Raw genomic sequence first — 23,602 nt, forward strand, 5'->3', positions numbered from 1 at the left:
AGTTTTAGGAGAAGATTTTCAATGATAATTAATAAGAAATCTTTAAATTGAGAATGTTGAGTACAATATAAATTATCCATATTTGATCAAAAACGTGATTAGCATTTCTCATTAGAAATATATCATTTATGGCTCATGAGTCAGTATGAGGCTAGCCAACATTTGAACAATGTACAAAGTGCTGAGAGGTGATATTATGATGTGGGTTTTACTTCCAGAGACATATAGAAAAATGAAAGGATTTCTTTCAAATTCTTGAATTTCACCTCAGCTTACCAGATAGAAGATTGAAACTTGGCCATAATGGGGTAACCCAACAGGGTAAATGATCCTGAATACACATAACAACCTGTATTGGAAGGCATAAAGCAGGTTGACATTAAGAGCAGCGTATAGCCATTTAAACAAGGACCTCAGTGTTGTTAAAAAAAAAGTGCTGACTTTGTGCCAGGAAACCAATCACATTAAATGAAGTCTAATTCTGCCAAGAAAAGTGGTGAAACATGCCACCAGTTATGCCAAGAGAATATTGATGAGGGACATTTTTTTCTAATGTTAGTGTACATGTAAGAAAGAAATGTTTTTATCTCTGAGTAGGTCAGAGGTTATTGGAGACCATCTCTGCCACGACAGCAAAAGAAATACAGTGCACTGTATAGCAAGTCAATGACATGCCCAACCCACAAATCTATTCATCACTCATGTATGACGACTGAGAGTTAATTCACCTCAATACTACATCACTTCTGTTTTTTCTTCATCTGGTGGCAGAAGGACCTGCTGCCCTGCATTTACCTGACGTCTTTCTTTTCCACCAAAACAGTTAAACTTGGTGAATTGATCAGCATGGTCTGCTGAATGCAGAGTGACACTAATCAACCTGGATGGTTGACAAAATGCAAGAATATTGTCATCAATTCAATTAGAATTTAAATTCAAAAACACTTCATTCATCACAAAGATGATTTAATTGTTCCTCGGTTAAGTAAAGCTCAGTTCACCAAAACGACCATATTTTTATTTTCATTTTTTTGTATAAGAGAAAGATGAGCAAGACTAACAGTAGCCTACCTGTACTTAGCAAAAGGAGATTTAGTTATCAGTGCTATAGTTTTTGTTTTATGTACAATTGAAAAAAATGCCCAAGGACTGTTACTTGTTAAAGCAAACCTTTCTGAATCAGCTGTTTGGGCTAACTTTAGTTAGCCTAATCCTGCTTGTTTCTTTTGATGTCAACAAAAATGCAGACAACACTGGAAGAATCTTTTTATTTTTTTGTGAAACCCTGCAGTGAGAATTTATACGTTAAGTGATTTTATTGTCCATGAACATTCGATAAATATGTACTTAATATCATCTTTAAAATGTTTGCAAAGGCTTATAAAGTTTTTAATACACAGTGAAAAGATAAATAAAGCTTTTATTATAGTACTACATTAAAAGGATGATGAAATTAAGGTATAAAAAAACCCAGGTCCAATTAAGGATGAAAGAAGACAAATGGAACAACAAATGGTAAAATAAGTCAGATATAAAATACCTGTGGCTGAGTTACAATAATAAATGATTTATTGAAGACTAATCCTTTCAGGACAATTTAGGCACACAATAAAAAGTTTCACATAAAAAGATTTAAAGAGAAAAATATTACAGAAGATTCAGCTCATTTCATTTATTGAATTCCTGAATAAACTGAACAGAGACATGTTGAACCTCTGCACCACATCATGATCAGTGGTTAAGCAAAAAACAAAACTAAAGAAACAAACAAAACAAATTGCCAAAAAAAAGCAACTCTCAGTTTGAGAAGAGAGCCACCATCTGCAATGACAGATTTAGGTTTTCCCTACATTTTTTGTTTTCCATGGGAATGTCCAACTCTCATACGCTTAGTTTCCTGAGTATCTTTGGGCCAGAACTGGTTGTGCGTCTTAGCGTGCGTTTGGAGTGCGTAGGGTTTAAAGGTCATTCCTCCTTTGAGTTCTCTGACAGTCCGTATTTGTGCTCCAACACGTCAAGCGTGGCAGAAAGGGCACTGAAAACAGAATTAGGGTCATTTGTCGTTTAACACACCAAGTCCACTTCAGAGGGAGCGTGGGAGGTTTTAGGAGAGGGGGACGGCGATGGAGCTAAGAGTCAGAGCGGCAAAAATAAACACAATGTGACGAGCTGACTCTGTGGTATTTAATCCAAGCTGGCAGGCATTTGTGGGGAGCCTGTAGTAAGCTGAGGTTGTATTTTGTTAGACTAATTAATGTCAAACAGCTGATTAAAATATGTCCTTAACTTTAATTGAAATTCATATTCACAGTAGGATTTTTACTGAGTACCTTGTAACAATGTTGTAGTGAATTTTTATGAGAAATTAAAAATTTTACCTCTGTAAAATCCACAAATCTGAAGTCAGTTTGCTTAGTTTAAAACTTTAAACACCTGTTTTAGAGCAATAGACCACACTCTATTAATCTGTATAAATAAGAAAAGATGATGTGTTTGGAAATCCAAAAATTACTACTGTAGTCATTACCTAAAATAATTTAGCAGAATTCCTTCTAATTCTAGTACTACTAATCATTGCTCAGGACATTTACTGGAACCTATAGTAAAAATGCATATAAAGCCTCAAATTCAAGAGTAGCATTTTCTCACATTGGTAAAATGGGGGGAAAAATATTTGAGTAAATTCATTCACCGAAAAAAAAAAATTGTCATCAATAATGGCACAGTTATTATTATCCTTGTTGTCAATATTGTACTTTCAACATTGAAGTTGACCATTTCGCGTCATTCAATTTCTGCAGATCATCGCTTCTGCTTCCCTGACTTCTGACTATATTTTTAGGTCTGTGATGGACTAAATGTTAGCAGAGTGGGGAGCACTTGGTAAATTGAAACAAATATTAAGGGTGCTAATAAATGTGACAACCCTGCCCCTCTACAGAAAAACTTTGAGTAGACAATGTAGTAGTAGTGAACAAAACTTCAAACAGCAATACCTGATAATATTAAAAAAAAAATAAAATAAAAAGAAAAAAGAAAAACTTACCAGCCTGGTCTGATGACTCTGTATTTACCAAATATCGACAGATCAATAACAGTTGACCCCTGTCGGGTCTGGTCTCCTATTGGTCCTCCATCCACCACCACAGCCAGTTTTGACCAGAGCTCCTGAAACTCCTTTAACAGGAAAACAGCCATATTCAGCTTACCAAATGCTGCACATGCTTGAAAAAACCCAATGTTTCTGAGACTTACATGTACTTCCACTGTGCTGGTATTTGAGCTGATGTTGGCACTCGTCAGTGCCAATGGTTCCCCACACATCTGGCAGAGGCGCCTCATAAAGGCATGATCAGGAATACGAACGCCTACAAGCTAAGGGACAAAACAATAACAGCTGACAACCTGCAAAGACACATCACTTGGGATTTTGTTTAAAGAAGGAGACTTACTGAAGTAAAAGGATTGAGATTTGCATTCAGCTTTTCAGATCTTTCAAACACAAGAGTGACGGGACCAGGCAGCAAATCACCTAGAAGATCCTCTTTCACCTTCACCTTACAGTACCTACACAGGAAACAAGAGGTTAGTGGTTCCCTACGTCATTAATAACTAAACAGAACATGCAGTGATTTCATGAGTCCAAAAGATCAAATTAAAGGACTCTCCTAAGTCAGAGTCTAATCAGAACTGAGATCAGCACACTCACTGATAGATATCCCGAATTTCTCCAACACAGATCGCCAGCGGCTTCTGTCCGTTCCGTTCTTTCACTTCGTAGATTTTTTTGACAGCCTCAGAGTTTTGGGCCAAACATGCCAGACCGTAGATAGTGTCTGTCGGCACTGCAACAATGTGACCGTCTTTCAGGGCCTTCACTGTGCAGCTCAGGATTTCAGAGTCATCTGAGGGGAAACAAAACCGTAAGCAGATATCATCAATAGCATGATCTATAGCTCTAATAAAAAGTTCACTTTTGCTTGTCACTGGCATTAATAAATACATTTTGGGGCCTTTATGGGTGCATTGATCCATCTTTTAATCTTTTCTCCAGTAAAAGATGGATCATTATATTAACTGTCATTGAAAAATATATACATAACCACCCCTTCAGTTTTTGATCAGTTATCCTATAGCAAGTTGCACCTGCACTTTTTGCAGCCATTCCCCTGCTACATTCAGTTTGGTATGAATGGGAATCAGAACCAGTTCCAGTATAATGGCCAAGATGGTGTGCACAAACATAGAATTTGACTTCAGTTTCACACACTCACAGCATACAGACATTAAAGATAAATATTGGACCTAAGAAGAAATAACATTAAGATGAAAGCAAACAATTACATACACATATGGGTATGTACACTGCAAAACTGCTGGAGCCATGAGTTTCTTCAAATAAGACTGGAAAATCACTTATTCAGAGTTGCCTTTGATTGTAGTTTAATTGCAGTTTTCTCTACAATATTCTATGATGTTTTTTTTATGTCAACATTTAAGAAAATGTAGTTTCTTGTTTTACGTTTTCATCCCGTAAAGCATCTTGAATTACCTTTTACTGAAATGCACTTAAAGTAGATTCCCATTTTCCTGTATTACGGTAAGAGAGAGACTACATTGATTCATTTGGACCTGGCAATGCTAGACTGAAAAGGGTCCTTTAGAAAAAAAATCAAAGTTAGCATCACTTTCAGAAAGCTAACGTGTTTTTAGTAAAAAAAAAAAAAAGTATGCGTGTTAGTTAAACTCTCCCCCCATTCAGCTACATCTTTAACTATCTATTTATATAAAGTGACCAGGACACTCTTTTATTCTGAGTGACACGCTGTCACAGGTACCTGTTCGGGTCTCTTGATGAACCGTCGGTCCGTTGGAGGTTAGCGGGTACAAGCGGAGCAGTTTAGTCTTCGGTTCTTTACACATTTCGATTCTTAGTCGACCAGCGACCGCTGAACAGTAAGATCCTCTATATTTGATCAATCCAGCAGCGACAAATGCAATCGAACGCATAAAATCAAGCGAAACACAAGCGTCATATCCCACTAACCAGGAGCATGTTGATGCCTGATGCAATGATAGAGATCTTCCGGGTTACTCCTCTAAATTATGACGTCACTTTTTTAAAGGCACAACCGCCTAGTTGACGAGAAACAAACTTCATAAGTCAAACAAGATCTTTTATTACACAATTTTTTGTTCATGTTTTTTTTAACAACATAAATGAACAAAATTAAAAAGAACATAAAGTCAGATAACGATTTAATTATTTATTACTCTGAAATTCACTTATTAAATCAAAGCCAATATATCTGCGGAACTGGAGAAGCAAAATTTGATAAGATTAAATTATTTATATCAATGATCAAAACTACAGAGCTCGTTTTTTTCTCCTCCATGTCCCTGCGTGCTCCGAACAAAAGAGCTATAACCCACAAAATAAATAATTCATAATATTTTACATATATGATTATTTAATGATGGAAATAAATAAACACATAAATAATAATAATAAATTATATTATGGATGTGTCAGTAAGTTACTAAAACAATTAAGTAAATGCGTAAATCTTACATGAAAAAATATAGGCAATATATCTGTAAAAATGTACTAGTATTTCTTTTAATATATATCCCTCCGTTTTTCTTTCTTAAACAGTCCCTGACATTAACCTGCGTCGTCGATTGACCGATCATGTACTAGTACTGGCTCCACCCACTGACCGACCCATCATATGCGGTTCAGTAATTTATGAAATGTAATTACTTAAATGTATTATTAAGTAATATTACTAGAAAACAAATACTTACATTAGTTGTATATTTTGCGTTTATGGGATTGTTGCACGTTTAGGCATTACGTCATCACGCGGTAGACCAATTAGGAAAATGTAAAGCACCTGTAACTGCTTTAATAAATACCGACGGACTTGGCCGGTGAGTTACATGTACGGCCATGGCTTCGGGCACAGGTAAAATCTTCGAGGATCAAAATTAAAAACAGTAAGTTTGTCATTCTAATCATGTTTACTTTAGCAGGTGTCTCAGAGGATGCTGCTGATACTCTGGGCTTGGCGCACCAGGTCAGTTCCAACATAAGAGATGTCTGTCCAAACTGTTTCAGCTGTAAAGGTGAAGGTAAATAACTGGCTGTAACTTTACAACAACAACCGTATTGGAGTCCAAGTGCTCAGTTATGATTATGGCTTGCAGGTGCTTTAAAACCCAAAATAATGCTTTTCATGCAAACAAACAAAGTCTAACTCAATGCTGCAGGAAGTGGGTGAAATTTCTACCAGGATTGCTGCCCTGACAGACGGAATAAATATGTGTAACGCTGTCTTGGATGATTTGAAAGCACTGAAGGTTTTAGTGGTGAGAATTTTTATAATTTTTTTTCTTGCCCCCAATTCCTTTCTTGTATGACGTATACTAATGCTTCTTCTTCTGCAGGACAAATCTCTACCGGATGTATTCGTAAAGTCACAGCCAGAACCTGGAGCGCCACTCCCCAAAACGTCTCCATGAAATGTAATAGAATAAAAGCTGTCAATCCTGTTAGGAGGCAAGCAACAGTCGAAGCACACTGAATGCTTAATGTGACATGAATAAGGTTTTATTAGTACTATATTGCTCTCAAGTCATAGGTATTTATTACTTTGTACAAAACAAGCAAAAGCAAACATTTTCACATTATACATTCTTTAAAAAATACATATCCGTAAGTTCTCTCTTTGGGTGTATGACATTCTTTTGGAAGCATCTGGTTTCCTATGTGAAACTGGTCATTTGTGGGGGAACAAAATGAAACATTTTACATCAAGCTTTCTGCTTCCAAATGTCAACATATAAACTAATTTCCCATGTAGCTGTTAAACAAACCTGGGCTGTGAAACTATCGCGAAGGTAAATATCGGCAGCACTAAGCTTTAGGTTTTAGGATAAAAGCTGACAAATTATGTAGTCAAAAGATGCGTTGACAAAATTCAAACACAGGACCGAAGAGAAAGTTGTACGTTTGACTCATTCTTAAAACAGAATTCTTCTCTAAAGACCTCTTAAATCAATTTAATAAATCAAAGGCAATTACAAAATGTATGGCCACTGTACCTGAAATGCACTCTAAAGTCCATATTCACACTCTTCATTTCAAAATACACAAGTCTGCAGAAAATGTTTTCCTAAGAACTGTACTGTAATCATGTACTGTAATCATGTAGAAGGAAAAATGAAATCTTGAGTCAGTATTTAAATTCCAAATGCCACCTTAAATTGCATAGTTTTGCACTGTAAATTGACAGTACATGTAAAAATAAAAGGAATGGGCGCTTGGCTTTCTTGCAGTAGTTTTTAGTGTCAGATTTTTTTTTTCAGACATTTTCAAATGCAGGGAGTGATTTCAAGCACTATGCGAGTGGGATTCTGAACACTGCAGTACGATATTAAAAATTGTAAGCCACACATTTGTATATTGCTTTAAAATAGTTGACTTCTGTTCAAACTTTAAAGAACTGTTTACTATGCTGGGGAAAAATGTTGCTTTGGGTTTGTGCCAACTACACTTGACATGCTTAAGGTAGAATCAAAGTTGCAGATTCTTATTCAGCTCTTGACTCAAGTATAGTTTGTGAAAGGAGGCACCTTTTAATGAACTGATATTAGGGGACAAAGTTGTTTCAAAGCCAAAACATTTAAATTTTAAAAAGGTCTTCCAAAGAGCTCTGAGCTTAAATACATCTTCTTTACACACCTGTTTATAATTTAACATTTTTGACACCCATGTTGGATCTGTAATTTCATTTTCAAGCAGTTCTGATCACCAAAATGATTAGGCACTAGGACCAGCTTGAAAACGATGAAAAGGCAACTTTTGAAAAACCATTGCTCGAGTCCTTTAGCATGGTTATAAGAATCTGTTCTGCTTTTATCAAAATACAAAAAATGGGTGGCTTAACTTTTTCAGTACTACACTTACATTTTAAATGAGCCCAGCATTGAGTTTACTGACTCAAGACAACATATCCTGATTATTGTGCCTCTCAATTTATGTGAAATGGCCAAAAACTACCAGATTTTAACATTTTAACTATGACCATGAATTAAAAGTCAGCTTTCTGTTCCATCATAGAGCAATTCATTGCATTCTTCCAAACATCCGTTCCAGAAAACAAAAACTAGACATTGTGAAGAAACTTTTACTATTTTGGCCAAAGTGATCCATATAAGAGATAAAAATTAATATTTTGAAATGTGATGGAGAGATGATCAAGGCAAAGATGCTTGTAGAATGATCTGTTAGGTCAAGGAGCTTCCATATCAAAACCTGCTGGAAATAATGCCTTGGTTCTGTCATCATTGCATTGTGTCCCATGTGAAACAATACTTATTAAATTATATTCTTACCAAAAGGCTATAAGTTACATTTTTTATACAAATAGTGACTGTACAGAAGCCCAGTTGGTTATAGAACAATTCAACTAAACACGGCAAAAACTCAAAACTGCTCTACATAAATGTGATTGGGGTAAGGAGTGGGGAATGTAAAGATGCAGGATAGATTAGGTTCAAACTCTGAGCTCAAAATTCTATACAAAAATACAAATCCTGTAGTCTTACAAGGTTTTCAAAGATGCTTACACTAAAATGTACTCTATCTACAATCTCCAGACACCAGCTTTTAAATGCTACTTTACAGCAGTTGTATACAAAAAAGTCTGTAGTGGTGTCGCCTCTCAGCTTGCAAGCTGTGAAATTATTCTTTTTACAAGGAAGTGTGCAAAAAACAGGGAAGAGTGCAGCAAAACATAGGGCTACTGCAAGTGTGTCTTCTGGGAAAAGGAAACGAGTCTAACAAACTCAGGGAACAGGGATCAGTTATGACTTGATGCATCCCTGAGAGGGTCCCAACCCTGAAAACATGGGATGGTGACAGTAGTTGCAAACTAAGTGTGGTCATATCTTGGAGATCCTTGACAACAGTTTGCTTTACTGTGCATTAAACTAGAGGTTAATCTTTTCACAAACTTGCTTTCAGCAAAACTCGTTAAGCATGTCAGTAACCAAATAAGGAAAGAAATAAAATTCAACTTAAAAGCACACCTGATTGAAATAAATTAGATTAATTTCCTACTCTAATAAAGTAGAATTTTACCTGTATAGTAAAAGAATCAAGCATTTAAATAAATTAACATACAAAAAATTAAGTTAGTTTAAGTTAGAGGCAACTTACCAATAGACTTAATGCCATTTAAAAGACAGGCAGAACTAATCATAAGTTCTTCTCAATTAGTAATCACATTTTCTGATTACATACATTTTTCAATGTGAATGCTAAGGAAACAACTTCATATGAGCTAAATTAGGCTTTAAATCAAACATGATTAAAGTAAGAGCAAATTCCTCCAATATACAGTGCATTCTGGTCAGTTGCATACCAGTTTGAAGCGTTTGATAGGCCCTATGGTACAGTACGAAGATATAGAAATATTTTTGTTTTCCTTACTGCTCAGTAACACAACCTTTTTATATTATCAGTGCTTTGACAACATTTCATCAGTTCATGAGTAGATATCAATAGGATTAATATATACAGGCAATATTTTCCACAAAGGATCAACTGCTTCTTGCAGAATTGATTTGCCTAAAGGCTGCTAAATCTCTGTGAGCAAACTAACTGCAACTACTGCAGAAATCAAAAACATACTCCTAGTTTTTACAGGTTTGTATATATGCCACACAGTGCCATACAGAACAGAATGCACTGCACAGAGGGTTGGACATGCACAAAATATGCACAGTGAAGGATGAGGCATCTGTTTGAAGAATTATTGGAGCTGTGGGTGGAAAAGTAAAGCAGGGTGGAAATTCTCTTAAGGACCGCTGTCAGTGGTCATGTTGAAGTCATCCGCGACAAGCAGCAGAGCTTCGATGTTGGCGGCTGTCTCGGGACTCTGAATGGACAGGAAGTCTGAGACGTCCATATTGGCTAGCCCGTCTGATGTGGGTGGGTGGGCGGCAGTGTTGCTCACTATTGGGGAGAAACTCTGAGCTGCAGTAGAGGAGGAGGAAGAGGAAGAGGGGGCTTCTGGTCTTGGCTCACCCACCTTGGAGGAAGACTTGGGGAGGCAGCAAGACAAAGATGAAGTGGTTGAGTGTGGTGGAGGCTCAGATGACAGCTGGGGAGTGGGCTCTACAGTTTGCTGCTGTGAAGGGGCTGAAATGATGGAGGAGGCACTCTTTGCGGTCTTGTCTTTCACAGAGTCCCTGCAGGCACATTGGCACTGGCAGGACTCCTCCTGTTTGATGATGATGACAGGCAGGCTGAGGCCAATCTGCTGGACAGAGTTACCTGAAAAAGAAACGACTCAAATTCAGGCTGCTAATATATACCGTAGGGCCTATAATATAAACAAATGACTTACAAACTCAGTACCTTAGAGTATCATGGAAAAATTCATTTTGGTAACGCCATTAAAAAGTAAAACTCTAAATCAGCCTTTTCAATTTGCTGTCTTAGTGTCACCAATTTATAGAACTCAAAGCAAAACTATATAAAACAGGTCCACATAAACCACATATCATTCAAAACTATTGTGACACCATCTCAGTGGCCCACAGAATCAGTATGTTGACTGAATATTTAATTGATTCAGCATAAAAGATAAAGGTGGGTAGATTCATCTAAAAATATTAATACCCTGTTGGTATGAGTACTGATTCAATATTCTCTTGATAAGATCAATACATAAATTACAGATTCCCTCTTGAAATATGTTTAGATTTGAATTGTAGTTTCTCAACTAACATAAAAAGATTTTGGTCAAAATTTTGGCACTTTATTTAGAAAACAATGTATACAAATGTGTTTCATTTTTATATCTGTCATATACACATGTTATTAAAGTATTTTGTGGACATCTGTAAATTTTTATCTAAATTCAGTTCTAGGTTTGAACAAATAATTCAAAAGAAAAAACAGAAAATGCCTGAAGGTCAGAAGTTTGATATGTAAATGGTAAGTATCAATATTTGTAACAATCATAGCAATACTGACCCTGTTTTTGCTTAGAATGAGATTGATACATTCACTACCGGACCACAAAACACATTCTTGATTTAATGTTATTTTTAGCAGATGTCCAAAAATATACAAAAAAACATAAAAAGGCTTACCAGCACTTCCTCCAACTGGTATGGCTGTAGTAAAGAAGACCTTTTCGACTTTTGGAGCTCCTTGGTGAGACTGTAAACAAACATCAAAACAGGGGTTTGCTCCTTTGATTTAGACAATTTTTGTGCTGAACTAAAGAACTGTAGGAAGTATGGCTGATAAATTGATTTTACAGATAAATGCAATTTTTGGTTTTTCAAGATTTAATTTTTGAAATTTTTTTATTTTTTATTATGCAATATTTGTGTTTCTATCTTTCTATCTGTCAGCACACCCAGGGCTGCAATCTTGTTTAAAAAGCTTCTATTTATTTATTTATTTTCAGGTCATATTATTAGGAACAGGCTAAGAATTATTGATGTATTTTTTTAATTATGAGAGTAGTCATATTACAAGAATAGGACCATGGGAGATTGCCAAAATGATATGAGAATAAGTTTGTAATATTAGGAGAATAAAACAGCAATTTTATGAGAACTTCGTCACAAAAATATGACGAAGCATGTTGAGCGTCTATTATTTAAATTTTAACACACAGCATCAAATTATTACCAGTAGGAGAACTTTGAAACAACTGCACAAACAACTGAGTCTAATTTGAAAAGAAAAAAAAAAACAACACATGAATTCGGTCAGATCTCAGTAACTATAAGCTTTATTCTGCTTTAAAATTACGTTTACTTGTAAGTTTAAGACTTCTGCTAAAATTCACTTTGTTCTGTTTATTATAGAACTATATTTTAATAATAAGCAATTACACAAAAAAAGTTGTATCCTGGCCCTAATACTCTGTCGTACAACTTTTAGAGGAGATGATAAAAGCCACTTTTTGAAAATATTTACTTAAATATAAGACTTAGAGATGCTGAGCAGGCAACGTCTCTGTGGAAGCTAATCCTCAGTGACTGCTCCATTATTCTCAAAAAAGATTCAGCAAAAAAAAAAAAAGACATTTGTTATGTTATCCATGGGTGTGTGCAGTACTCACTGCTTGCTCAGGGTTCTGCTGGCTGTTAGCAGCACTGCTCAGGATCCACTGGAGGTTCTGGTCTGACATGACGAGGCTGGGCTGGAGCACGTTTGGAGTCGACGCTATGGTGATGGTGGCAGGAGTGGTAACCTGGCTGGGGTCGCTGTTGGTGACAGCGCTGCTGGCCAAAGGCACAGGTTGAGGTGCAGCTGAAAGCCCATCCACTGTGGCGGCTGCAGAAACTGGAGCTGCGGAGGTCAGAGCTGGACCAGAGATGGGCTGCGGTAGAGGAGAAGTCTGAGTAGCACTTTCTGTCTGGAGGAATGTAGGTGGCAGTGCCACATAGTGTTGAGAGGTGACATGGTTTGACGCTTGGACAGGAGCCGGAGGCACATCTGAAATCTGCTGAGCCCCACTGAGCTGCATGAAAGGAGGGTTCTGTGTGGAGTTGACACTAGCAGTCACAGGGACAGGAGTGTGTGCCTGAGGGGAGGAGCTTTGAATATGTTGGGAAGAAGCCTCCAGGACAGCAGCATTGTTGGTGCAGGATGATGAGGAGGTAGGATTGACAGAGAACGAGATTACTGACGAAACATCAGTCATGCCTGGTTGGGTAGAGGTCTCTATGCAGAAAGTTTCACCTAAATTCTCTAAGGCAGAAAAAAAAATCTCAGCCATGACATTTATGTTTGTTACACTTTAAACACACATTTTTGATTCTGAGATCTTACTGGTGGGATGTGGGTCATCTTGGCTTATGCTATTTTCAGGACTCTGGAACATGAGTTCAAATATTTTTATAGGAGTCACGTTGTTGAGGTCCAGGTTTTGAGCCTGTAAAACAGATCAAGAAGCATCTCCACAAATTAGAAGGTCAATCAAAAGAGATTTTTTCTCATAGTAATCAAATAAAATAATTAAAAAAATCAAGATTCTTACAATCATCACAAGTCTTCATTCTTGCTCATTGCAATATTTATCATTTACAGCTAATGAAAACCCATATTTGGTTTCTAAGAAAATTTGAGGATTTTAAGACCAATGAACTCCATTGAAATAAAAAATAAATTTTCAGCAAAGGTATATCCATGTTCTGTACAGAGTATAATTTAAATACTTAACATTAGACTTTGATATATAAATAAAACTAAATTTACTTTCATCTGAACAGATGACTTTGGACCACTTGGCATCAATAATTTGTCACCATAAGATGCTGACGTTGTCTCTGGTTCAAGAGCAAACACACGTAGCTCTGTGAAGAGCTAGCTTCTTTAGCAATTTTTTTAAATATTGAATTGAATATGATAAGTAATATTCAAGTTATTTGAACTGAATGTTTAGATTTATTTACCTATAGGCTAAATATATATAAAAAAACCCCATAAAAGTTTATAATTCAAATACTGAAACTTACCCTAACCCTAACAAGTGTAGTTAGAGATTCGCTTGCATGTACATATAATATCAATCAATAAATAAATCAGTAATTAATAGGAGAAAATCTAAGGTATCCAATTACCTGGCTTTGTAATACACTCACTAATTCGTGATTATCTTGATGGATCCTCCACATTAATCCAAACTGCATTCAACAAAGATGAGACAACAGTTCCACTTACATTATTGATGTTCTCTCGTAGCTCTGAGTCAGTAGAGATGAGACTCAAGTCACTGAGGCACAGTGAGTGATTTGCATCCTATAATTAAGGAATAATGGGTCAGTAAAAAACAAAACCTATTTTAAACCACAAACTCTTTTACATGATCATATGAAAATTAATATTTTACATACATTTTTGATGTAAAATTGTTTTTGAGACAGAAACTCAATTAGAATAGTGTTGCAATAACAGTGGGACTTTTAAGTACGAGCCATCATTTATAAATCTGGGTCTTCTTGTTCACTTCTTTTTTTTTTTCAAAATCAGCCGTCGTCTCAACAAGATTATTTTCCCCCTGCTATCAAACATATGAACAAACATTTCTTTCCGTTTTCTGGAACCAGCAGAAGGGCTTTCAGTTTCTAATTCTTTTTTAATGACCGTGACAAAATACTGTCAAAGTGAGAGATGTTAAAATAAAAATATGAATCTGAATAAGCGCTGGGTGACTGAGGACTTTGAGGGGGCTGCATTGTGTAAGTAACTTTATTATAAGTGTGGTATACCAGCTGGAAATAATAAATCAAATTATAAGTGGTTTAATGAAAAAAAATAATGATTCAAAAAGGTTTTATTTAACCCCTAAAATACATCCCATTAAATAATAAAGCTTCACTTGTGAAAATAAATTAACTCCATATTCACAGCTCATAAACACACACACAATCATTGCAAACAGAGCCCAGCTAGATTCACACTTGTCCTGCACAACAAACTGCAAACAAGTGTTTCACATTCCAAGATGCTGCTGTGGAATGACTCACTTCAGAGTGTGGGTGTGTGAGGGTCACAGTGAACGGCTGTCCTTTGTCGTGGCCCCTGATGTGACTCTTCAGACTGTACTGAGTGCTAAACGTCTTTTCACAGCCATCACTGGGACAGTTGAAAGGCTTCTCGCCTAAAAAGAAAAACGTTTGAATAAAGGGTGTAATTATGTGCTCAGTAGGTTGTAAAGAACGCACAGTGCTTTCAAAATAATCCTTATGATTTAAACCTTTTTCTCATTTATTCCATTGCACATCTGACTTTTTAATGTTTTAGGTGAAACCTCTAACAGTTTTTTTTTCCAGGATTGTCCTTGATTTAGCTCCAGTCATCTTCTTATCTTGAACAACTTTCCTGTCTCTGCTATTTAAAACAATTTTCATAATATAATGTTGGCACCACCATGTTTCACTGTGGGGATGATGTGTTCAGGTTTATATATTCCACCACTGGACTGTCCTGTCTTGTTACATTTACGATCAGTTTACTCTTTCAGTTTCCACTTGATGGAGTCGCTGGAGCTTCCTGAGACGTCCAAAGTTTGGAAAAATACGTACCTGTGTGTGTTCGTACGTGTGTTTTGAGATGATGACTTGCAGCAAAGGCTTTCCCGCATCCATCATGATCACACCTATAAGGAATAACAGGAAATGACTCAGTACCTTAAAATAAAGTATTGATTATTCATCCAAAATAGACCCAAGCCTATGTTGCCCATGTGTAAACATTAAAAATGTTCATTAAAAACAGTTTGTGAACACCAGCGAACATCCTATCTCCACTACTTTTGGGTGTTTATTAAAGCCTCAGTTCCCAAAGTTGCAGACAGAAAAGAAATGAAACTGTGGTTTTAATGGAAATTCTCACCGAAATGGCTTCTCCCCAGTGTGAGTGCGAATGTGCTTCCTCAGGTCACTAAGTGTGGTAAAGTACTTTGTGCATCCCTCCGATTCGCAGTTGAATGTCTTGCCTGTGTGAAGTCTCTGGTGAGCCTTTAGCCTGCGAAAACAATCAAGTTTGCTTTATTGTCTCTTTAATGGCAGACCTACAGAAAATAAACAAGGCAAACATCAGTTTTATCCAGTATTTTTATTTTTTACTCAAAAAGTTATTTTCACATATTTAAAAAAAATGTTACAATAGTTTTAATTTGGAAAACAAGAAAAGCAACAGAGCAAAGTCCACACCCACTGACTGCAGTGATGCAGCATCTGGGTGGCAATAGGAGAAGACAGAAGGAAATGAATGTCGTTAAGGAGAGAATCCATCCGAGTGTTGCTTGCGATGGCTCCCTGGGGTAAAAGCCTCTGACACATAAGAGATGCTGACAACACATTGCCATCAAGAACAAGGCATTTATGCTACAGTATCTGGAGGAACCAGGCAGCTATGATGTGGGCTAAGATGTACAGCTCCAACTATTGGAATACTGTGAAAAATAGGTCTTTATTTTTTCCAATCATTTCAGAAACTCACATCTTATATTGTCATTACGAAGAGTGAAATATTTTAAGCCTATTTTTCTAATAACTTTGATGGTAATGACTTGCAAATTTATTTAATTCACTTGTAATTAATTAAAACACATTTATTTATTAAATAGACCTCTCCCCCCTTATCACAGTAAAGGGGGTAGAAGGGGTGCAAATATGTTCTTTTCAAATTTTTACTTGCAAAAAAAAAAATCAACAAGTATAATGTTCCACTTCACAATTATCAGTCACTTTTTGCATTTATTCAAGAAAATGGCAATAAAAGTAATGAAAGTTTCTTACTGTTACTAAGTAAAACGCGGTAAAGTTCAAGGGGTGAGACTATTTTTCCAAGACACTACAAATAGATTTAACCCATGATACATTTATTAAATCTTGGATAATATATTTCTCAAATCTTTAAATTTATTTAAAAGGAAATAAAAATTGTATATAATTCCGGATTAGGGATGTATACAAAAACATAGTGCAGTTCTTCTTGCTGGATGACTGGTTTGGCCTTTAATGAAATGAGTTGCAAACAAAACAGCCCTGAACAAACAGCAGCATGAAGAAGGGTGGAAGCTCACCTGTACAGTGTGTTGAAGGCCTTTTCACAGCCCTGCACGTCACACTCGAAAGGTTTCTCCTTCGTGTGAACACGTACGTGGATTTTGAGACTGTAAGAGGTGAGAAAGGCCTTTCCGCAGCCCTGCTGATTGCACACAAACGTGTACTCGCCACGGTGTGTTTTCTGGTGTGTCCGCAGGTTTCCTGCTGTGCTGTAGGTCCGAGTGCACCCTTCAAACATGCACTGATAGCGTTTTACCTGAAGCAAAAAAGAGAAAAAAAAGCACAATATTCAAGTCTACTGAAATAATTGCCCAAGAAAGAGTCTGTAACTCATTTTTAAACTTCAGTGAACAAAAAAAAAAAAAAACGAGAGAAAGAAAGAAAACTGTAAACAGTTTGTTGACTCAGCTAAAAAATACCAGACCATTATATAGAAAGTGACAATCTGTGACAGTGCGACCTTTCAGAGGGAACTTGAGCTGAATGATTCAGCCACATGTCAGTGTTCAAAGTGGTTGAGCGGAAAGGACAGCAAAGATGACTAACCCTCCTATGCAACGGATCCATTCAATATTGCTTCACAGCACCAACATGTCCAGTGCAGCACAAAAGTCTCATACAACTACCCCCGGGTTGCGTGAATAATAGCAATCTATTCACCGTTCGGAAAAACAAAACTACCGTGTTGTGAACACAAAGCCAGGAGAAGAACGTTTACATTTCAGATGGCCTCCCTGACAAAAAACTGACATCATTTCATTTAACTGTTGTTCTCAATCTTATCTAAAGAGATCAAACGTAACTGGAGAACAATTACCACAAAAGCAGGAAAAGAGAGGTTACTAAATGTGTAATGTGTCAAGTGAGAAACTCACAATGCCAAGGCAACTTGCCCAGAACACATAGTTATAGCGAAAAGAAAGTACACACTTTGTTAGTTCTCAGGTCATAAAGTAAAATAATCAGGCAGATGAACAGATTTATAATATTGTTTCAATTAAGCCTAATGTGCACAAAACCACACATCATAAACTCTACCATATTAAGGCTTCAACTAAAGATTATTTTGCAAATTGATTATTCTGTTAAAAAAAATAGCACATTGTCTAGATTTTTCATGGACTCGTTTAAACTTTTTTATACGTTAAAAATACAAAAACAATTTGTTTTTTAAATAAGAAAATAAACATTTTGTTGCCTAAAATGCAATAACAGCATTCCTTATTCATTGTAGCAAAAGATCTGCATCAGCAGCTAAAAACAAATATACATGTAGCATCAACATGAGAAAAGCTCAGCCTCAGCCTTTCGGGTCAACTTAACATCAACACAATGTAAGACTGATCTGTTGATCATTAATTAAGGAATTCATAAATGGACAGCAATAAAGTTTATTTCTATTTAAGAGAATCTGAACAAGGTCAAGTTAAAACTAAGCTTTATGACTTCCTGATTGCCTTTTATTCTGTAAATCTGGCTATGGGTAAATCTGTAAATATTGGTAAAACATATTTACAAAGTTTTTTTTATTTGATCTTTTTTTTTACATTAAATTTAATTTTTTTCTACAGTTTGGCTCTTTAAGCTACACTTTTTATCTTCACATGATTCACTGAAAAGTTTTCTGAGTAGTCCAAAACTCCAGGCATCATTGTATAACCTAACCTTAGTTCAAACTCCCTGATCTGTCTGTTGTGTTCCTTTCACCACGCTGTTTGTTCATAAATATTCTCTAACAAACTTTTTACCTTCACAGTACATAAAATACAGGTGCGATAATTAGTCATTTAAGCGATAGCTGAAAAACATGATCATAATAAGACTACAAATAACTGAGATTTCATATTCTACCTGCTTGGATTATTAAAAGGTGAGACTACAAGTAAGAGCTCTTTAATTTTGTTTTCAACCAAATCCAGACCTAAAATGTACAGGGACCTTATCCGGACTTAATAAATACCTGAGAGGATGAGGACAGTGCACCTGCCTAAGCTATTGTTAGAGTATTCCCACTATAAGCAATGCAGCTTGTCGTTTGTTAATTAGGCTTATATAATGTTTTTATGTCTCTGAGTCATTTCCTGTGAGATGCGTGCCAAAACCATGGGGAGATTTACAGAGTAAATGAGCAACCAGGTTAGTTTCTGTCTTACTGTTTGCTTCAAACCCTTCTTCAAGAAATTGCATTACAAACTCCAGGAGAACAAAAACAGCCTTGTATATACTCATCCCACTTGCTATGTCATACGTATAATGAAATTAAGTGGGAAACACTCCCAGTTCACAATATGCATTTGTTTTGTTTTTGAAGAGAATTAAACCTGTCAGAAAAATCTTTAAGGCTTTCCAGTTGACCAATTAGCTGCAAGTGCTGACAGATCTCATGCAAACAAAGAGAAACCATTACTTCAGCAAAAAACAACTAAAGCCATGTCCTACTTTAACAATAATCAATGAGAGGCCTTAGCCTAGCAAACATATCACACACAGGTTTGTCTGGAAACAACAGCGATACATCCTTTACATTATAGAACATATATGTGTAACATCTTACCTCTCTCTGCTTGGTCTCTGGGCACTCGGAGTGCAAGGTGAGCGTAGCGCCCTCTATGTTGCGGGGCATCGGCGTGGAGCCTGGGTTTATGGTGAACTGGATCTGATCAGGAGAAATCGTGTGATGCACATAACCCTGAGACATCCCATCGGGGTCGGCCATGAAGGCCAGAGATCCCTCCTCCTCGTCCGCATCACCCTCCCCTTCAGTTAAAAAGGTGACTCCATCTTCATCGCCTCCACAATGCCCCTCCTCTTCGCCTTCCTCGTCAAGGCGGATGGGGTCTCGCTCGATGAGCACGGTGGTGCGGTCGTACACGCGCCCGGACGAGGATGACGGCTCAGCGATCAGGTCGTCGTCTTTGTCATAGTGGATCTTGTCGTCCTCTTCTTCGTCTTCCCGCTCCAGCTGGTCCACCTCCACCTCGAAGTACATTGGCGCCTCTGTTCGAGGGCCATTCTCACTCATGGTCCCTGTCGCCTTGCCTTCCTTTGCAAGAAGGACCGTACACTGGTTGAATGCGATGCCTGAAAAATGAGCGATAATTACATTTGGCCTTAATCTCGATTAGATATGTTACTTTAAGGAAAGGCGAGAACTTAACATAATTTTTAAAAAAACTATTCAATTTAATCACAGTGACATTTCATTAAATAAAACCAAGTGTGTAACTATCATCAAGTCTGCAGGTGGCATTAGCAGAGTATGTTACCTGCGTGCCAATGCCTAGAAAATGCTACATGTGTGCTATTTTAGAAATTTTCAATGAAAATGTAATGATGCCAAGAACACATATGACAACATAGTCAGAGATGACTGTTGATGTTTGTTATGACTATCAAACAATGTTTGATTTGCGTGAAGATTAGTACAACTATTTAAAATTAGCCAAATGATCTATTAATTGAGGGTGCCACCTATACAGCACACATCAAGAAATTTGTCACATAAACATATGCTTAGTTAGTTCACAAAATATTTGGATTCTTTTAAAAATTGCAAATAAATTTTATGACTTTCCAGTAAAACTTTGGAATACAAATGCAAGCTCTTGGTTAAGTTCTGCATTTTTTTACCCATCTTAACCTCAACCAAGAAACCTGAGTTCTTTTAAAATTCTTTCAGACAGTCTTTTTTTAAAACATACAATATCTGAAACATATCTAATAAAACATAGTTCATCTCATTTAAAAAGAGAAAAAATAGGGTGGTCCTTATGTTTTAGGAAGACAATTCTGGTATAGAAAATCTTTGAAAAAATTCTTTGACAGAAAATCTATTCATCACATCCAGATTTGCAGGTATGATTCTTGTCAAGTCAACCTGCCAAGGTAAAGTCTCAGCCTGCACAGATGAAGCATTTTTCACATCCAAGTTCATAGAAAGCACTGTTGTCATCTTACTGAACTAAGTCCCACAATACATGTTCTGTCTGAGAAAGACGATGCACTAAGAGAATTTTAAGGATGCTATCTAGTGTTGTGCCCTTCCTGTAGTCTTCCTGTAGTCTTGTTCTGAAATACTGTTAAAATATTTTGCAACATTTGTACAAAATACAATTAAATCCTATTGAAAGGGGAATTTGATCAAAATCTGGCAAAGAAAGATAAAAATAAAAAAGTCAACATTTTCCAAACTGATATGAAAAATGTTAGTTTTATGAAAAAGAAAATCCAAAAGAACAATAAAAGAACTTGAAATGATACTGGAATCATTAAAACCCAACCAAAACACATAGCAATTGTAACAGCCCTTCTAAATGGGAAAAATGTCACATTTGTTACAGCTAAATATGACATTTTCACTACTAAAAACAGGGACAGAGAACATTTGAACTGTTCTCTGTCCCTTGAAACAAAAATCCATTTTAATCTTTACCATTGGATATACTTTAAACCTGAAACAGTAAATATAAGTTGTTTCAGAGGAGACAGAGGGGCCGATAAAATAATTACAATTCAAGTCGCAGGAGGTAGAAGCTTGTGGTAGAAACACGGGTAAAAAAAAAAAAAAAAAAAGGTTTGTATCCTTGTATTTTTCTGCTTTAGTTTTCCGTCACACTAACAATGTTTTGGCTCATATAGCGAATGTCAAAATCAGACAAAGATAATAATAATAATAATAATAATTTTTAGAACATGTTTAGCCAAAGTAATATCCTGCCACCGCAGTTTAGATAAATTTCATCAAGATTCTTTCCAGGCTTCTCCGAAATATTATTTTTACTATCATTATTATTCAATTTTATTATTTTTGAGCCACCCAGAAGTTAACTTGCTGCTGTGACTTGGATTGTTCTTCAACAGCATCACAAAAAAAAAATGCTATAGCATTGATGTGATGGATAAAGATTCTCTATCTAGATTTCTGCTGAAAAATAGAATTCATTCCTTCAATAATTGCAATTATATCACCACGCATAGTGGATTCTGCATAATGGTTGGGTCACAGCTAAAATGCTGCAGTCCAACTAATGAATGACTTTTCAGTTAGTAGTATAAACAAAACAGCAAAAAAATGGAACTCTAAACAAATGAACTTTTAGCGTTGATTAAAGAAACCCAGAGTTCCGGCATTTTTTGTGTGTGCAGATTTCTGGAAGTATTTTCCAGATTAGTGAAGCATAAAAACTGAATGCTGCTTTTTCGTGTTTGGTTCTGTTTTATTCAGTGGTTCATAAACAAACTAAAGTATTATGAAATCTTTTCTCTGAGCTACAATGAGCCAGTCTAATGACTGGCACATCAAAAAGACTAAATCTTTTTGATGTTTTCCGTTTTTCTAGTTTTAGTGAGAGCGTTAGCAGCAGCACTGTGAATCAGCTGCAGCTTGTCTGATTTTTTTCAGGCAGTCCTGTGAAGACACTATAGCTGTAAACAATTTACTGAAGATAAACACATGCATGAGTTTCTCAAAATCTTATTGTGACATGAGTTGTTTAATCCTAGAAGTTTTCTCCAACTGAGGTTGACTTTGTATATGAGTCAATGAAAGCTCAGGTCTAAGTCCATCACAACACCTAAATTTGGAGCTGATCTGTAGTTTCTAGATGTAATACCCGAAGCTCTGTGCACTTTCTTGATATTGTTGTGTAATAACACAATTTCTTTTAAGAAATTAAACATTAGAGAAACAGGAGAAATATGTAAGGAGGCAAATGCATTTTTCCCCGCAGCATCTCTAGAGTGAGTTTAGTTGAGTTTATAGAAACGTAAACAGTCAAATCAAAGTCTAGAACTTTCTAGAGCCAGTTGGGTAACAATTCAAACAGGGACCGGACACAACGAATAATGATTTACAGTGTACTATCCTCATTACAATCCTCAAAATGGAATTACTTTCAACCTTCGTGTCGATGTCCATTTCTCATGACAACCAGAATCAACTATTTTCGCACGCGACCTAAAATGTTAACATAATCATTTGGAAATCTCATCAGCAGCCACAACTGTCCAAAAGTTTGACAATGCAATTTCCTTAATTTCTCTAAATGTCAGTACTAAGGTTGTTAGCCAAACATCGACAGTTAGCAAACTCTATAAGTAGCTAAGACAAACCTAATATCTCAATTTATTTACAACGTTCCTCGGTTTTATCACCCAATTTAGCGCATTCGTGCGTTTTCCACGCTTAATAACTCAATCGTAAACAAACAAGATTCTAATATTCTTGATAACTCGCGAGTTAAAAGTCATTTAATATATGCTAGTATGTTAGCATTGCGCAAGCTGTGTCAACTACATATTTCACATCAGAGATAGATGTGCGAGGCAGCAACTCTTTAGCTCACGGCTAAGCTAAAGTATTAGCTAGCATCGCTAATGTCGACAGTTGACATCTCGTACAGACTGTGCTGTGCAGATAAATGGTTAAATGATGTTGAAACGACAAGACGACATACCAATGGCGAAGTTTAGCTGGTACAAGGAAATGACAACAACATACACGTTTACCTTTCAAAACGTGAGCCCTGTCCCTAAGCTCAGGATGGCAAGCACTTTCTTCCTATCTCCTCCCAACAGGGGGATGCCAAACAACGTCACACATCATAGCCATTTGTGATGAATTATGGGAAACTACATATATAACTCGATCATAAAATAATTTCAGAAGAGCAAAATAAAGTTATATCATTCCCACACAGGATATGCCAGCAGAAATTATCTTTCACTATTAATTTGGCAAAAAAATAAAATGTTATTTTATGCAAGTGCAACAAAACCCTGCATATCCAGTGTAATTTTATTGAATCAAATCATCTTTAATTGGTATACACAAAAATACTTTATTAATCGTAGGTCATAAAATGTAACTCGATGTTCTCCAGTGAAATGTAGATGCTGATGGCTGTGGGCAGTAGGCATCTCCTGTAGCAGTCTGTATTACAGCAGCTCCAGTGAAGACTGGACAGTTTCTGGGTTTTTTCATTATTTTTTT

The 23,602-nt window shown here is 36.3% G+C and overlaps 2 protein-coding genes across 3 annotated transcripts; both read right to left on the reverse strand.

Annotated features, from left to right (window-relative positions):
• Window positions 1-1,142: 1,142 nt before the first annotated feature.
• yrdc (yrdC N(6)-threonylcarbamoyltransferase domain containing) lies at window positions 1,143-5,084 on the reverse strand. Its single transcript, XM_055047335.1, has 6 exons — window positions 4,839-5,084; window positions 3,710-3,905; window positions 3,453-3,567; window positions 3,256-3,375; window positions 3,047-3,177; window positions 1,143-2,035 (listed from the first exon to the last, which is right to left on the reverse strand). The coding sequence occupies exons 1-6, from the start codon at window positions 5,008-5,010 to the stop codon at window positions 1,966-1,968; spliced, it is 804 nt and encodes a 267-aa protein (XP_054903310.1). The 5' UTR covers window positions 5,011-5,084; the 3' UTR covers window positions 1,143-1,965.
• A 2,121-nt stretch (window positions 5,085-7,205) lies between these two features.
• Window positions 7,206-23,200, reverse strand: mtf1 (metal-regulatory transcription factor 1). 2 transcript variants are annotated; one of them, XM_055047297.1, is made up of 11 exons: window positions 23,119-23,200; window positions 19,166-19,692; window positions 16,629-16,867; window positions 15,434-15,565; window positions 15,124-15,197; window positions 14,566-14,699; window positions 13,760-13,837; window positions 12,869-12,971; window positions 12,156-12,787; window positions 11,170-11,239; window positions 7,206-10,345 (listed from the first exon to the last, which is right to left on the reverse strand). In XM_055047297.1, exons 2-11 carry the CDS (start codon window positions 19,631-19,633, stop codon window positions 9,867-9,869), a joined length of 2,409 nt encoding a protein of 802 aa, XP_054903272.1. In that variant the 5' UTR covers window positions 19,634-19,692; window positions 23,119-23,200; the 3' UTR covers window positions 7,206-9,866. The 2 variants fall into 2 exon arrangements, with proteins under 2 accessions (XP_054903272.1, XP_054903270.1); XM_055047295.1 differs by lacking the exon at window positions 23,119-23,200 and adding an exon at window positions 23,067-23,113.
• Window positions 23,201-23,602: the final 402 nt, after the last annotated feature.

Source organism: Poeciliopsis prolifica, unplaced genomic scaffold, assembly GCF_027474105.1.
Source record: "Poeciliopsis prolifica strain line A6 unplaced genomic scaffold, Auburn_PproV2 SCAFFOLD025, whole genome shotgun sequence".
Classification (NCBI taxonomy): domain Eukaryota; kingdom Metazoa; phylum Chordata; class Actinopteri; order Cyprinodontiformes; family Poeciliidae; genus Poeciliopsis; species Poeciliopsis prolifica.